General features: G+C 54.5%; 1 protein-coding gene across 1 annotated transcript; it reads right to left on the minus strand.

The window, feature by feature from the left end:
* Positions 1 to 390: 390 nt before the first annotated feature.
* On the minus strand, positions 391 to 7815 carry LOC141176414 (E3 ubiquitin/ISG15 ligase TRIM25-like). The gene is made up of 2 exons (XM_073660398.1): positions 7757 to 7815; positions 391 to 2327 (listed from the first exon to the last, which is right to left on the minus strand). The coding sequence occupies exon 2, from the start codon at positions 2306 to 2308 to the stop codon at positions 764 to 766; it is 1545 nt and encodes a 514-aa protein (XP_073516499.1). The 5' UTR covers positions 2309 to 2327; positions 7757 to 7815; the 3' UTR covers positions 391 to 763.
* Positions 7816 to 16117: the final 8302 nt, after the last annotated feature.

Raw genomic sequence — 16117 nt, forward strand, 5'->3', positions numbered from 1 at the left:
TAAGATTTGTCTCTCACAGGTGAAGCGACCTATACTAAAAATTACAGACTTCTCCATTCTCTGTAGTTGGGAAAACTTGCAAAATCAGCAGCGTATCAAATACTTATTTTCCTCACTGTATTTGAGGCTGTCGAGTTCAGCTCAGGAGAAATGCAGCCAATCCGGGCGTTAGTTTGCCCCTAGGACAGATGAAGCATTTGGTTTCCGCGTCATCAGAAATACATTTGCAAAACACAGTACAGCTGAAAAGGGATAGAAGACCACGAAACTCAACACAGATAGGGACCCTCAGCATAAAACGAGATCACAAGACGGGAGACACCAGCCTTATACCCAACACTATTTATTACTACAATCCGCAGTACAGCGAATCCCACCAATGGGACCGGTATCAGTCTTGAGGACCACGTGCAGCCGTGTGCACTAATCATCCATGAGAAATGTCCTTCAAACAGAACAGTAACTTTAACCAGAAACCGGACATAAGTGCAGAGAACTGTACGGCAAAGTTTTCTTCTAGGATGGGGTCTTCTTATATAAAGTTCACAACATGAAACAAGTCTGAACGAACTAATTGAATCCCTCCAACTGGACACTTTTTTTTTAGTGGTTTTCTAACAGCATTACTGAACGTAGGAGTCCTCCGCATCGGAAATCCCAACGACGCCCCCCCCTACAAGAACTATTTGGAGAGTATGGATACGAGAAACCAATTCTATTCATACAACTTTGTTACCAAACTGATCTGGAGTGAGCGAGTCGTTCATCCAATTCTCAACCATCCACGACCTCCTAAGTATAAGACGGCATGGACAGGTCCAGAGAAAGTGGTGGTGAAGGTGTAGAGCTGCTCGATGGGATCGCCGAGCTCGTAGAAGGAGAGTGTCCCAGCCTGACTGTCCAGGTAAACTCCTAGTCTCAGGGCTGAGACCTTCGTAGACAGTACGATTTTCCTTTGGTCGTGTCTTACAGAATACTCGTTCTGATAGCGACACAAGCACCAGGATTTCTCGTCGTCTCCGATCCTAGACGTCGGCTTTTTCTTGCCTATACTGGGATAGGCCACTCCTATCCTCCAAATCCTGTTGCCGCAAGTCTCGACTTCCCAGTAATATTTTCCCGAGAAGCTCCGAGTGCTGAGCACCTGATAAACTCCAAGCCTCGCTGGATTATTGCTTCGTTTTTTCATTGAGGTCCAAGATGCCGTTTTCTGGTCTTTGGACACAGTGATGCGGCGCCCGGCTGTGCCCGCGTCCAGTAAGAGGTCTATGGCCCTTGACTCTGCGTAGATGGGTTCGGTATTAGTCATAATATTACGCAATTCTCTCCGTAAAGTCTCTGAAATGAGGACCGGGTTAAAATGGCCCGCGTGAAACTTCTCTTGGAGGATTGGATATTCCCTGTTGGTTCCTTCATTTTCAATCTGACCTTGGCCATCGATCTCAGGCTCTGGTATCGGAAAATTGCCGATCGTCTTGACCAATGTGATCTGCTTGGACACTTTGTTCTTTCTTACTTCCAGCTGTTTGATATTGTCGTCGATGGAGACGGAAACTCGCTCATCCTGCCTCCAGATCTCTTTAAGGACGCGTATCTCCAGAGTAGAGAGATCTCTTTTAAGATTTGCAAACAAAACCTTCGTCTTGAGAGCGTAGCCATCTGCTGTGCTCTGCACCTTTCGTCTGTGGAGCAGAAGGTCCTCGACGTGGTTTGCGATCATCTTTCTTTTTAAGGTCGGCTTCTCCAGCACTTCATTCAGTTTCAGGCTCTCGCTTGGCCCGGCGTGTCGCTGGGTCTGATGATTTCCGTGCGTCGTGCGGTAACCACAAGTTGCATCTTCAGGATTGAAATAATCCAGGAATTTACTATGGACAATGCATTCTCTATTCCGGGCAAAAGTTGCGGGGGCAACAAGCACGTGTTCGGGAGAGTTGTTGTGGACGGCGATGTGGTCGTTACACAGCGAGGCCTCACACAAGAGGCAGGACATGACGGCAGACACCGGCGCGGTGATACAATAGGTGCAGAAGATGCCGTCGTTGGATGGACCGGGTGAGGACTGGAGGCGCTTCACTATGTTACACAGTGTGATGTTCGGCTGAGGATCGGGTCTCAGCGTAAACCTTTTCCTACAATATGGGCAGAAGTGCCTGTGTTGGCTCCCGGACGACGACACTTGGCTGTCCAGGGCTTGGCGAATACACAGGTTGCAGAAGTTGTGCCCACACCTCAGAGTCACCGGCTCGGTGTACACACACAGGCAGATGGGGCACTTCAGCTCGTCCTTCAGGGTAGAGAACGACGACATCTTTACACATGAAGAGTCTCTAAAGAAAGAAAAAAGGGACAATGTAAAACCTATAGATATAAACATCAGACAGTAAAAACTACTGCAAACAATTCAATGCACCCAGGGCCAAACTGCAGGTCTGAACAGACGGCAACCAGATCTGGGGGCAGCAGGGAAATCTCTCCAGGGTCTTCCCCCAGCAATTGGTCTCATCCATGTCTATGGGAGAAGTGAGGTGATTTATGCTCCATTCACATTTGTGTCGCCTCCCACCACAGACGTGGGCCGAGTCGAGGTCGCCTCCCCCATAGGGGTGAATGGAGCGGGGGCAGACATACAAGTAATGTGTGGACACCTGAAGCTTTATAGCGGCCCGGCCTGCACCATTCCCACCTGTAAAGCCCCGTACTATGCACAGGAGAGCCGACACATGCTCTACACGCCACGCCGCCCAGGAGATACACGCTACACGCCACGCCGCCCAGGAGGTATACGCTACACGCCACGCCACACAGGAGACACATCCTCTACACGCCACGCCGCCCAGGAGACACATCCTCTACACGCCACGTCGCCCAGGAGACACATCCTCTACACGCCACGCCGCCCAGGAGACACATCCTCTACACGCCACGCCGCCCAGGAGACACATCCTCTACACGCCACGCCACACAGGAGACCCATCCTCTACACGCCACGCCGCCCAGGAGACCCATCCTCTACACGCCACGCCGCCCAGGAGACCCATCCTCTACACGCCACGCCGCCCAGGAGACCCATCCTCTACACGCTACACCACACAGGAGACCCATCCTCTACACGCTACACCACACAGGAGACCCATCCTCTACACGCTACACCACACAGGAGACCCATCCTCTACACGCTACACCACACAGGAGACCCATCCTCTACACGCTACACCACACAGGAGACCCATCCTCTACACGCTACACCACACAGGAGACCCATCCTCTACACGCTACACCACACAGGAGACACATCCTCTACACGCTACACCACACAAGAGACACATCCTCTACATGCTACATCACACAGGAGATATACTCTATATTCATCTTATTTTAAATAGCACTCCAGGTTATTTTTTTATTTAACCACCATATTCTACTGCAACGAAGAGGACGGAAGCAACGACACAGCGGCAGAAGACGACGACTGCTCCGTATTTTGTACATTGCTGATACCACTCCGGTGGTGAAATATAGCAGAAATCACAGTCACCGTTGAAGCCCGACCACAGGCCGGGATTACCCGTAGTGACAGGCACAGGGGTCATCAGCTGACACCCAGCTGTCCTGACAACCCATCTGCAACCCGCAATCATGTCACGGGCACACCGATGTGCAAGAGAATGATACGCACGCATGTCGGTGCGTGTTACATGCCGCTGTCAGATTGACACAGTGGGGGGAGGGGGGCCCCACAGGAAATTACAGTGGGGGCACACAGGAAGTTACAGGTGACAGTGGGGGGAGGGGGCCCCACAGGAAGTTACAGGTGACACAGTGGGGGGAGGGGGGCCCCACAGGAAGTTAGAGGTGACAGTGGGGGGAGGGGGCCCCACAGGAAGTTACAGGTGACACAGTGGGGGGAGGGGGCCCCACAGGAAATTACAGGTGACACAGTGGGGGAGGAGGTGACACAGTGGGGGAGGGGGCCCCACAGGAAATTACAGGTGACAGTGGGGGGAGGGGGGCCCCACAGGAAGTTAGAGGTGACAGTGGGGGGAGGGGGCCCCACAGGAAGTTACAGGTGACACAGTGGGGGGAGGGGGCCCCACAGGAAATTACAGGTGACACAGTGGGGGAGGGGGCCCCACAGGAAATTACAGGTGACACAGTGGGGGGAGGGGACCCCACAGGAAGTTACAGGTGACACAGTGGGGGGAGGGGGCCCCACAGGAAATTACAGGTGACACAGTGGGGGAGGGGGCCCCACAGGAAATTACAGGTGACACAGTGGGGGGAGGGGGGCCCCACAGGAAGTTAGAGGTGACAGTGGGGGGAGGGGGCCCCACAGGAAGTTACAGGTGACACAGTGGGGGGAGGGGGCCCCACAGGAAATTACAGGTGACACAGTGGGGGAGGGGGCCCCACAGGAAATTACAGGTGACACAGTGGGGGGAGGGGACCCCACAGGAAATTACAGGTGACACAGTGGGGGGAGGGGACCCCACAAGAAATTACAGGTGACACAGTGGCGGGAGCGGGCCCCACAGGAAATTACAGGTGACAGTGGGGGGAGCGGGCCCCACAGGAAATTACAGGTGACAGTGGGGGGAGCGGGCCCCACAGGAAATTACAGGTGACAGTGGGGGGAGCGGGCCCCACAGGAAATTACAGGTGACAGTGGGGGGAGCGGGCCCCACAGGAAATTACAGGTGACACAGTGGGGGGGCCCACAGGAAATTACAGGTGACACAGTGGGGGGAGCGGGCCCCACAGGAAGTTACAGGTGACACAGTGGGGGGAGGGGGGCCCACAGAAAGTTACAGGTGACAGTGGGGGGCCCACAGGAAGTTACAGGTGACACAGTGGGGGGAGGTGGGCCCGCAGGAAGTTACAGGTGACAGTGGGGGGCCCACAGGAAGTTACAGGTGACAGTGGGGGGCCCACAGGAAGTTACAGGTGACAGTGGGGGGCCCACAGGAAGTTACAGGTGACAGTGGGGGGCCCACAGGAAGTTACAGGTGACAGTGGGGGGCCCACAGGAAGTTACAGGTGACAGTGGGGGGCCCACAGGAAGTTACAGGTGACAGTGGGGGGCCCACAGGAAGTTACAGGTGACAGTGGGGGGCCCACAGGAAGTTACAGGTGACAGTGGGGGGCCCACAGGAAGTTACAGGTGACAGTGGGGGGCCCACAGGAAGTTACAGGTGACAGTGGGGGGCCCACAGGAAGTTACAGGTGACAGTGGGGGGCCCACAGGAAGTTACAGGTGACAGTGGGGGGCCCACAGGAAGTTACAGGTGACAGTGGGGGGCCCACAGGAAGTTACAGGTGACACAGTGGGGGGCCCACAGGAAGTTACAGGTGACACAGTGGGGGGCCCATAGGAAGTTACAGGTGACACAGTGGGGGGCCCATAGGAAGTTACAGGTGACACAGTGGGGGGCCCACAGGAAGTTACAGGTGACACAGTGGGGGGCCCACAGGAAGTTACAGGTGACACAGTGGGGGGCCCACAGGAAGTTACAGGTGACACAGTGGGGGGCCCACAGGAAGTTACAGGTGACACAGTGGGGGGAGGGGGGCCCACAGGAAGTTACAGGTGACACAGTGGGGGGAGGGGGGCCCACAGGAAGTTACAGGTGACACAGTGGGGGGGAGGAGGGCCCACAGGAAGTTACAGGTGACACAGTGGGCGCACAGGATTGCATGAGGGGCCCCCTCCCCACTTAATGGCGGTGGCAGGAAGTATCATAGCTCATATTCTTGCTCGCACCGCAGGCCTCACCGCCCCTCAGTTACCGCTCGCACCGCAGGCCTCACCGCCCCTCAGTTACCGCTCGCACCGCAGGCCTCACCGCCCCTCTGTTCCCGCTCGCACCGCAGGCCTCACCGCCCCTCTGTTCCCGCTCGCACCGCAGGCCTCACCGCCCCTCTGTTCCCGCTCGCACCGCAGGCCTCACCGCCCCTCTGTTCCCGCTCGCACCGCAGGCCTCACCGCCCCTCTGTTCCCGCTCGCACCGCAGGCCTCACCGCCCCTCTGTTCCCGCTCGCACCGCAGGCCTCACCGCCCCTCTGTTACTGCTCGCACCGCAGGCCTCACCGCCCCTCTGTTACTGCTCGCACCGCAGGCCTCACCGCCCCTCTGTTACTGCTCGCACCGCAGGCCTCACCGCCCCTCTGTTACTGCTCGCACCGCAGGCCTCACCGCCCCTCTGTTCCTGCTCGCACCGCAGGCCTCACCGCCCCTCTGTTACTGCTCGCACCGCAGGCCTCACCGCCCCTCTGTTCCCGCTCGCACCGCAGGCCTCACCCTCTGTTACCGCTCGCACCGCAGGCCTCACCGCCCCTCTGTTACTGCTCACACCGCAGGCCTCACCGCCCCTCTGTTACTGCTCACACCGCAGGCCTCACCGCCCCTCTGTTGCCGCTCGCACCGCAGGCCTCACCGCCCCTCTGTTACTGCTCGCACCGCAGGCCTCACCGCCCCTCTGTTACTGCTCGCACCGCAGGCCTCACCGCCCCTCTGTTCCTGCTCGCACCGCAGGCCTCACCGCCCCTCTGTTACTGCTCGCACCGCAGGCCTCACCGCCCCTCTGTTCCCGCTCGCACCGCAGGCCTCACCCTCTGTTACCGCTCGCACCGCAGGCCTCACCGCCCCTCTGTTACTGCTCACACCGCAGGCCTCACCGCCCCTCTGTTACTGCTCACACCGCAGGCCTCACCGCCCCTCTGTTACTGCTCACACCGCAGGCCTCACCGCCCCTCTGTTACTGCTCGCACCGCAGGCCTCACCCTCTGTTCCTGCTCGCACCGCAGGCCTCACCGCCCCTCTGTTACTGCTCACACCGCAGGCCTCACCGCCCCTCTGTTACTGCTCGCACCGCAGGCCTCACCGCCCCTCTGTTCCTGCTCGCACCGCAGGCCTCACCGCCCCTCTGTTACTGCTCGCACCGCAGGCCTCACCGCCCCTCTGTTCCCGCTCGCACCGCAGGCCTCACCGCCCCTCTGTTCCCGCTCGCACCGCAGGCCTCACCCTCTGTTCCCGCTCGCACCGCAGGCCTCACCGCCCCTCTGTTCCCGCTCGCACCGCAGGCCTCACCCTCTGTTCCCGCTCGCACCGCAGGCCTCACCGCCCCTGTTACTGCTCACACCGCAGGCCTCACCGCCCCTCTGTTACTGCTCACACCGCAGGCCTCACCGCCCCTCTGTTACTGCTCACACCGCAGGCCTCACCGCCCCTCTGTTCCTGCTCACACCGCAGGCCTCACCGCCCCTCTGTTACTGCTCACACCGCAGGCCTCACCCTCTGTTACTGCTCACACCGCAGGCCTCACCGCCCCTCTGTTGCCGCTCGCACCGCAGGCCTCACCCTCTGTTCCCGCTCGCACCGCAGGCCTCACCCTCTGTTCCCGCTCGCACCGCAGGCCTCACCGCCCCTCTGTTACTGCTCACACCGCAGGCCTCACCGCCCCTCTGTTACTGCTCACACCGCAGGCCTCACCCTCTGTTCCCGCTCGCACCGCAGGCCTCACCGCCCCTCTGTTACTGCTCGCACCGCAGGCCTCACCCTCTGTTCCCGCTCGCACCGCAGGCCTCACCGCCCCTCTGTTCCCGCTCGCACATGGCTGTGCTGCTCGGCTTGGGCAGTTCCTTGCCTCAGCTGTGCGGTCACACAATGCAGCCAATCATGTAGTCAGCTGCTGACAGTACACGGCCCGGTACCGGATCCCGGCGTTATACACAGCAGCCCCTCATATTACGCATAATTTACCTCACGGAGAGCAAACCGTCTGCTGACTGACTGCGCGTTATCTGCCCAGCACACTGACCCCAGAGACAGGGCGCTTCTGATTGGCTGGCTGCTGACAGAAAAGCGCGCCAACGACGTGGCGACACTCCTGATTGGCTGCCTGTATCCAATGTCGAAATGACGTTTCTGATTGGTCTTTCTTCCCTCACACTTGCGCGCCAACAACTTACTCTCAGCTGATTGGTTGAAGCGTCCTCCTCGGGCAGTCGCGCAACGCAAGTGCGGGTCTGGGAGTTGTAGTTCAAGAAGGCTTCGCCGTTACTTTGCTTATTGTTTTAAAAACTCCAGCTCCCATGAATCTGCGCGGTTATTGCCACTGAGGGGGCATAACCTCAGCTAGAGTTCCCATTTATATAAGTACAGCAGGAAGCCACCATATATTACTAGACTGAGCGCCCTCATATACAGGGGCAGCCACAGGTACCTGCACATCAGCTGAGCCCCCAAACACAGCTCCTCCACATACAGCACCAGGCAGAGGTCCCCCATATGTACAATTAGCTAACACTTCCCATAGAAAGGAACAATTGGTGGCCCCCATAAACAGTACTATACAGAGTCTCCTTATATATAGCTACAGCCAGAGTTCCCCCATATACAGTACTATACAGTCTCCTTATATATAGCTACAGCCAGAGTTCCCCATAGACTGTACTATAGTCTCCTTATATATAGCTACAGCCAGAGTTCCCCCATATACAGTACTATACTGAGTCTCCTTATATATAGCTACAGCCAGAGTTCCCCATATACAGTACTATACAGAGTCTCCTTATATACAGCTACAGCCAGAGTTCCCCCATATACAGTACTATACAGAGTCTCCTTATATATAGCTACAGCCAGAGTTCCCCATATACTGTACTATAGTCTCCTTATATATAGCTACAGCCAGAGTTCCCCATATACAGTACTATACAGAGTCTCCTTATATATAACTACAGCCAGAGTTCCCCCATATACAGTACTATACAGAGTCTCCTTATATATAGCTACAGCCAGAGTTCCCCCATATACAGTACTATAAAGAGTCTCCTTATATAGCTACAGCCAGAGTCCCCCCATATACAGTACTATAAAGAGTCTCCTTATATATAGCTACAGCCAGAGTTCCCCCATATACAGTACTATACAGAGTCTCCTTATATATAGCTACAGCCAGAGTTCCCCCATATACAGTACTATACAGAGTCTCCTTATATATAGCTACAGCCAGAGTTCCCCCATATACAGTACTATACAGAGTCTCCTTATATATAGCTACAGCCAGAGTTCCCCCATATACAGTACTATACAGAGTCTCCTTATATATAGCTACAGCCAGAGTTCCCCCATATACAGTACTATACAGTCTCCTTATATATAGCTACAGCCAGAGTTCCCCATAGACTGTACTATAGTCTCCTTATATATAGCTACAGCCAGAGTTCCCCCATATACAGTACTATACTGAGTCTCCTTATATATAGCTACAGCCAGAGTTCCCCATATACAGTACTATACAGAGTCTCCTTATATACAGCTACAGCCAGAGTTCCCCCATATACAGTACTATACAGAGTCTCCTTATATATAGCTACAGCCAGAGTTCCCCCTTATACAGTACTATGCAGTCTCCTTATATATAGCTACAGCCAGAGTTCCCCCATATACAGTACTATACTGAGTCTCATATATAGCTACAGCCAGAGTTCCCCCATATACAGTACTATACTGAGTCTCATATATAGCTACAGCCAAAGTTCCCCCATATACAGTACTATACAGAGTCTCCTTATATATAGCTACAGCCAGAGTTCCCCATATACAGTACTATACAGTCTCCTTATATATAGCTACAGCCAGAGTTCCCCCATATACAGTACTATACAGTCTCCTTATATATAGCTACAGCCAGAGTTCCCCCATATACAGTACTATACTGAGTCTCCTTATATATAGCTACAGCCAGAGTTCCCCATATACAGTACTATACAGAGTCTCCTTATATACAGCTACAGCCAGAGTTCCCCCATATACAGTACTATACAGAGTCTCCTTATATATAGCTACAGCCAGAGTTCCCCATATACTGTACTATAGTCTCCTTATATATAGCTACAGCCAGAGTTCCCCATATACAGTACTATACAGAGTCTCCTTATATATAGCTACAGCCAGAGTTCCCCCATATACAGTACTATACAGAGTCTCCTTATATATAGCTACAGCCAGAGTTCCCCCATATACAGTACTATAAAGAGTCTCCTTATATAGCTACAGCCAGAGTCCCCCCATATACAGTACTATAAAGAGTCTCCTTATATATAGCTACAGCCAGAGTTCCCCCATATACAGTACTATACAGAGTCTCCTTATATATAGCTACAGCCAGAGTTCCCCCATATACAGTACTATACAGAGTCTCCTTATATATAGCTACAGCCAGAGTTCCCCCATATACAGTACTATACAGAGTCTCCTTATATATAGCTACAGCCAGAGTTCCCCATATACTGTACTATAGTCTCCTTATATATAGCTACAGCCAGAGTTCCCCATATACAGTACTATACAGAGTCTCCTTATATATAGCTACAGCCAGAGTTCCCCCATATACAGTACTATACAGAGTCTCCTTATATATAGCTACAGCCAGAGTTCCCCCATATACAGTACTATAAAGAGTCTCCTTATATAGCTACAGCCAGAGTCCCCCCATATACAGTACTATAAAGAGTCTCCTTATATATAGCTACAGCCAGAGTTCCCCCATATACAGTACTATACAGAGTCTCCTTATATATAGCTACAGCCAGAGTTCCCCCATATACAGTACTATACAGAGTCTCCTTATATATAGCTACAGCCAGAGTTCCCCATATACAGTACTATACAGTCTCCTTATATATAGCTACAGCCAGAGTTCCCCCATATACAGTACTATACAGAGTCTCCTTATATATAGCTACAGCCAGAGTTCCCCCATATACAGTACTATACAGTCTCATATATAGCTACAGCCAGAGTTCCCCCATATACAGTACTATACAGAGTCTCCTTATATATAGCTACAGCCAGAGTTCCCCCTTATACAGTACTATACAGTCTACTTATATATAGCTACAGCCAGAGTTCCCCCATATACAGTACTATAAAGAGTCTCCTTATATATAGCTACAGCAAGAGTTCCCCCATATACAGTGCTATACAGAGTCTCCTTATATATAGCTACAGCCAGAGTTCCCCATATACTGTACTATAGTCTCCTTATATATAGCTACAGCCAGAGATCCCCCATATACAGTACTATACAGTCTCCTTATATATAGCTACAGCCAGAGTTCCCCCTTATACAGTACTATACAGAGTCTCCTTATATATTGCTACAGCCAGAGTTCCCCCATAAACAGTACAATACAGTCTACTTATATATAGCTACAGCCAGAGTTCCCCCATATACAGTACTATAAAGAGTCTCCTTATATATAGCTACAGCCAGAGTTCCCCCATATACAGTACTATACAGAGTCTCCTTATATATAGCTACAGCCAGAGTTCCCCCATAAACAGTACTATACAGTCTACTTATATATAGCTACAGCCAGAGTTCCCCATATACAGTACTATAAAGAGTCTCCTTATATATAGCTACAGCCAGAGTTCCCCCATATACAGTACTATACAGTCTCCTTATATATAGCTACAGCCAGAGTTCCCCATATACAGTACTATACAGAGTCTCCTTATATATAGCTACAGCCAGAGTTCCCCCATATACAGTACTATACAGTCTCCTTATATATAGCTACAGCCAGAGTTCCCCATATACAGTACTATACAGTCTCCTTATATATAGCTACAGCCAGAGTTCCCCCATATACAGTACTATACAGAGTCTCCTTATATATAGCTACAGCCAGAGTTCCCCCTTATACAGTACTATGCAGTCTCCTTATATATAGCTACAGCCAGAGTTCCCCCATATACAGTACTATACTGAGTCTCATATATAGCTACAGCCAGAGTTCCCCCATATACAGTACTATACTGAGTCTCATATATAGCTACAGCCAAAGTTCCCCCATATACAGTACTATACAGAGTCTCCTTATATATAGCTACAGCCAGAGTTCCCCATATACAGTACTATACAGTCTCCTTATATATAGCTACAGCCAGAGTTCCCCCATATACAGTACTATACAGTCTCCTTATATATAGCTACAGCCAGAGTTCCCCCATATACAGTACTATACTGAGTCTCATATATAGCTACAGCCAGAGTTCCCCCATATACAGTACTATACAGAGTCTCCTTATATATAGCTACAGTCAGAGTTCCCCCATATATTTGAGCAGACGGCTAGTCTCTGATTGCAGGACTGGTCGGTTACAGGTCAGTGACTTGTTGGTGAATGGGTCGGTCATTGGTCCGTCACTAGCCGGTAATCGTTCAATGATTGGTCGGTTTTTGGTCATTGATTGGTCATTTATCAGTTGGTGACAGGTCGCTCCTGTGTTCTTGAAATTGGGGTTGATACCAGTGTATGTCGGGACAGATGTGCGGCTCTGGGGTCCGGGGTCGGGGCTCTGGTGTCTGAGGTCCATGCTTTGGTTTCTGAGGTCCGGGCTTTGGGGTCAGAGCTCTAAGGTCCAGGCTCTGAGCTCTGATGTTTGGGCTTTAGCGTCTGGGCTCTGAGGTCCGGGCTCTCGAGACCCAGGTCTGGGCTTTGAGGTCTGGGTTCCAGGCTTTGGAGTCTGGGCCCTGATATCCGGGGGGCCTGGTGTTTGGGCTTTGGGGTCCAGGTTATGGGCTCTGAGGTCGAGTTTCTGGGTTCCAGGCTCTCGTGTTAGGACCTGAGCTCTGGGTTTCAGGCTTTGGTGTCTGGGCTCTGAGGTCCACGCTTTGGGGTCTGGGCTTTTGGGGCTAGGCTTTTGGGTCTGAGCTCTGAGGTCCAGGCTCTGGGGTCTGGACTCTGAGGTCCAGGCGCTGGTGTTTGGGCTTTGGGTCCAGGTTATGGGCTCTGAGGTCCAGTCTCTGGGTTCCGGGCTCTCGCGTTAGGGCCTGGGCTCTGGGGTCCAGGCTTTGGTGTCTGGGCTTTCGGGGCCAGGCTTTGGGCTCTGAGGTCCAGTATCTGGGTTCCGGGCTCTCGTGTTAGGGTCTGGGCTCGGAGGTCCGGGCTCTAGTGTTTGACCTTTGTGGTCCCGGCTTTGGGGTCTGTGCTTGAGGTCTGGACTCTGGTGTTTGAGCTTTGGGGTCCAGGTTATGGGCTCTTAGGTCCAGTCTCTGGGTTCCAGGCTCTCGTGTTAGGGTCTGGGGTCCAGGCTTTGGTGTCTGGGCTTTCAGGGTCAGGCTTTGGGGTCTGGGCTCTGAGGTCCAGGCTTTGGGGTCTGGGCTCTGAGGTCCAGGCTCTGGGGCCCAGGCTTCGGTGTCTGGGCTTTCGGGGCCAGACTTTGGGCTCTGAGGTCCAGTCTCTGGGTTCCGGGCTCTCGCGTTAGTGCCTGGGCTCTGGGGTCCAGGCGTTGATGTCTGGGCTTTCGGGGCCAGGCTTTGGGCTCTGAGGTCGAGTTTCTGGGTTCCAGGGTCTCGTGTTAGGACCTGAGCTCTGGGTTTCAGGCTTTGGTGTCTGGGCTCTGAGGTCCACTCTTTGGGGTCTGGGCTTTTGGGGCTAGGCTTTTGGGTCTGAGCTCTGAGGTCCAGGCTCTGGGGTCTGGACTCTGAGGTCCAGGCGCTGGTGTTTGGGCTTTGGGTCCAGGTTATGGGCTCTGAGGTCCAGTCTCTGGGTTCCGGGCTCTCGCGTTAGGGCCTGGGCTCTGGGGTCCAGGCTTTGGTGTCTGGGCTTTCGGGGCCAGGCTTTGGGCTCTGAGGTCCAGTATCTGGGTTCCGGGCTCTCGTGTTAGGGTCTGGGCTCGGAGGTCCGGGCTCTAGTGTTTGAGCTTTGTGGTCCAGGCTTTGGGGTCTGTGCTTGAGGTCTGAGCTCTGGTGTTTGAGCTTTGGGGTCCAGGTTATGGGCTCTTAGGTCCAGTCTCTGGGTTCCTGGCTCTCCTGTTAGGGTCTGGGCTCTCGGGTCCAGGCTTTGGTGTCTGGGCTTTCGGGGTCAGGCTTTGGGGTCTGGGCTCTGAGGTCCAGGCTTTGGGGTCTGGGCTTTCGAGGCCAGGCTTTGGGGTCTGGGCTCTGAGGTCCAGGCTTTGGTGTCTGGGCTTTCGGGGCCAGGCTTTGGGCTCTGAGGTCCAGTCTCTGGGTTCCGGGCTCTCGTGTTAGGGCCTGGGCTCTGGGGTCCAGGCTTTGGTGTCTGTGCATTCGGGGCCAGGCTTTGGGCTCTGAGGTCCAGTATCTGGGTTCCGGGCTCTCGTGTTAGGGTCTGGGTTTGGAGGTCCGGGCTCTAGTGTTTGAGCTTTGTGGTCCAGGCTTTGGGGTCTGTGCTTGAGGTCTGGGCTCTGGTATTTGAGCTTTGAGGTCCAGGTTATGGGCTCTGAGTTCCAGGCTCTCGTGTTAGGGTCTGGGCTCTGGGGTCCAGGCTTTGGTGTCTGGGCTTTCGGGGTCAGGCTTTGGGGTCTGGGCTCTGAGTTCCAGGCTTTGGGGTCTGGGCTTTCGGTGCCAGGCTTTGGGGTCTGGTCTCTGAGGTCCAGGCTCTGGGGCCCAGGCTTTGGTGTCTGGGCTTTCGGGGCCAGACTTTGGGCTCTGAGGTCCAGTCTCTGGGTTCCGGGCTCTAGCGTTAGTGCCTGGGCTCTGGGGTCCATGCTTTGGTGTCTGGGCTTTCCGGGTCAGGCTCTGAGGTCCGGGCTCTGAGGTCCAGGCTTTGGTGTCTGGGCTTTTTTGGGTCAGGCTCTGAGGTCCGGGCTCTGAGGTCCATGCTTTGGTGTCTGGGCTTTCGGGGTCAGGCTCTGAGGTCCGGGCTCTGAGGTCCAGGCTTTGGTGTCTGGGCTTTCGGGGCCAGGCTTTGGGCTCTGAGGTCCAGTCTCTGGGTACCTGGCTCTCGTGTTAGGACCTGGGTTCTGGGGTCCAAGCTTTGGTTTCTGGGCTTTCGGGGCCAGGCTTTGGGCTCTGAGGTCCAGTCTCTGGGTTCTGGGCTCTCGTGTTAGGGTCTGGGCTCTGAGGTCCGGTCTTTGGTGTCTGGGCTTTCGGGGCCAGGCTATGGGCTCTGAGGTCCAGTCTCTGGGTTCTAGGCTCTCGTGTTAGGGTCTGGGCTCTCGTTTTAGGGTCTGGGCTCTGAGGTCCGGTCTTTGGTGTCTGGGCTTTTGGCGCCAGGGTTTGGGCTCTGAGGTCCAGTCTCTGGGTTATGGGCTCTCGTGTTAGGGTCTGGGCTCTGAGGTCCGGGCTTTGGTGTCTGGGCTTTCGGGGCCAGGCTTTGGGCTCTGAGGTCCAGTCTCTGGGTTCTGGGCTCTCGTGTTAGGGTCTGGGCTCTGAGGTCCAGGCTTTGGTGTCTGGGCTTTTTTGGGTCAGGCTCTGAGGTCCGGGCTCTGAGGTCCAGGCTTTGGTGTCTGGGCTTTCGGGGGCAGGCTTTGGGCTCTGAGGTCCAGTCTCTGGGTTCCGGGCTTTCGTGTTAGGGTCTGGGCTCTGAGGTCTGGGCTTTCGGGGCCAGGCTCTGAGGTCCGGGCTCTGAGGTCCAGGCTTTGGTGTCTGGGCTTTTGGGGCCAGGCTTTGGGCTCTGAGGTCCAGTCTCTGGGTTCTGGGCTCTCGTGTTAGGGTCTGGGCTCTGAGGTCCAGGCTTTGGTGTCTGGGCTTTCGGGGTCAGGCTCTGAGTTGCGGGCTCTGAGGTCCAGGCTTTGGTGTCTGGGCTTTCGGGGTCAGGCTCTGAGGTCCAGGCTTTGGTGTCTGGGCTTTCGGGGTCAGGCTCTGAGGTCCGGGCTCTGAGGTCCGGGCTTTGGTGTCTGGGCTTTCGGGGCCAGGCTTTGGGCTCTGAGGTCCAGTCTCTGGGTTCTGGGCTCTCGTGTTAGGGTCTGGGCTCTGAGGTCCATGCTTTGGTGTCTGGGCTTTCGGGGTCAGGCTCTGAGTTGCGGGCTCTGAGGTCCAGGCTTTGGTGTCTGGGCTTTCGGGGTCAGGCTCTGAGGTCCAGGCATTGGTGTCTGGGCTTTCGGGGTCAGGCTCTGAGGTCCGGGCTCTGAGGTCCGGGCTTTGGTGTCTGGGCTTTCGGGGCCAGGCTTTGGGCTCTGAGGTCCAGTCTCTGGGTTCTGGTCTCTCGTGTTAGGGTCTGGGCTCTGAGGTCCAGGCTTTGGTGTCTGGGCTTTCGGGGTCAGGCTCTGAGGTCCGGGCTCTGAGGTCCAGGATTTGGTGCTGGGCTTTCGGGGCCAGGCTTTGGGGTCTGGGCTTTCGGGGTCAGGCTCTGAGGTCTGGGCTCT

This window comes from Phyllobates terribilis, unplaced genomic scaffold, assembly GCF_046119375.1.
Source record: "Phyllobates terribilis strain yellow unplaced genomic scaffold, ASM4611937v1 Scaffold_25__1_contigs__length_18738178, whole genome shotgun sequence".
NCBI lineage: Eukaryota > Metazoa > Chordata > Amphibia > Anura > Dendrobatidae > Phyllobates > Phyllobates terribilis.

Coding starts and splice junctions, on each gene's coding strand:
- LOC141176414 (XM_073660398.1), bottom strand. CDS start 2,308: ATGTCGTCGTTCTCTACCCTGAAGGACGAGCTGAAGTGCCCCATCTGC.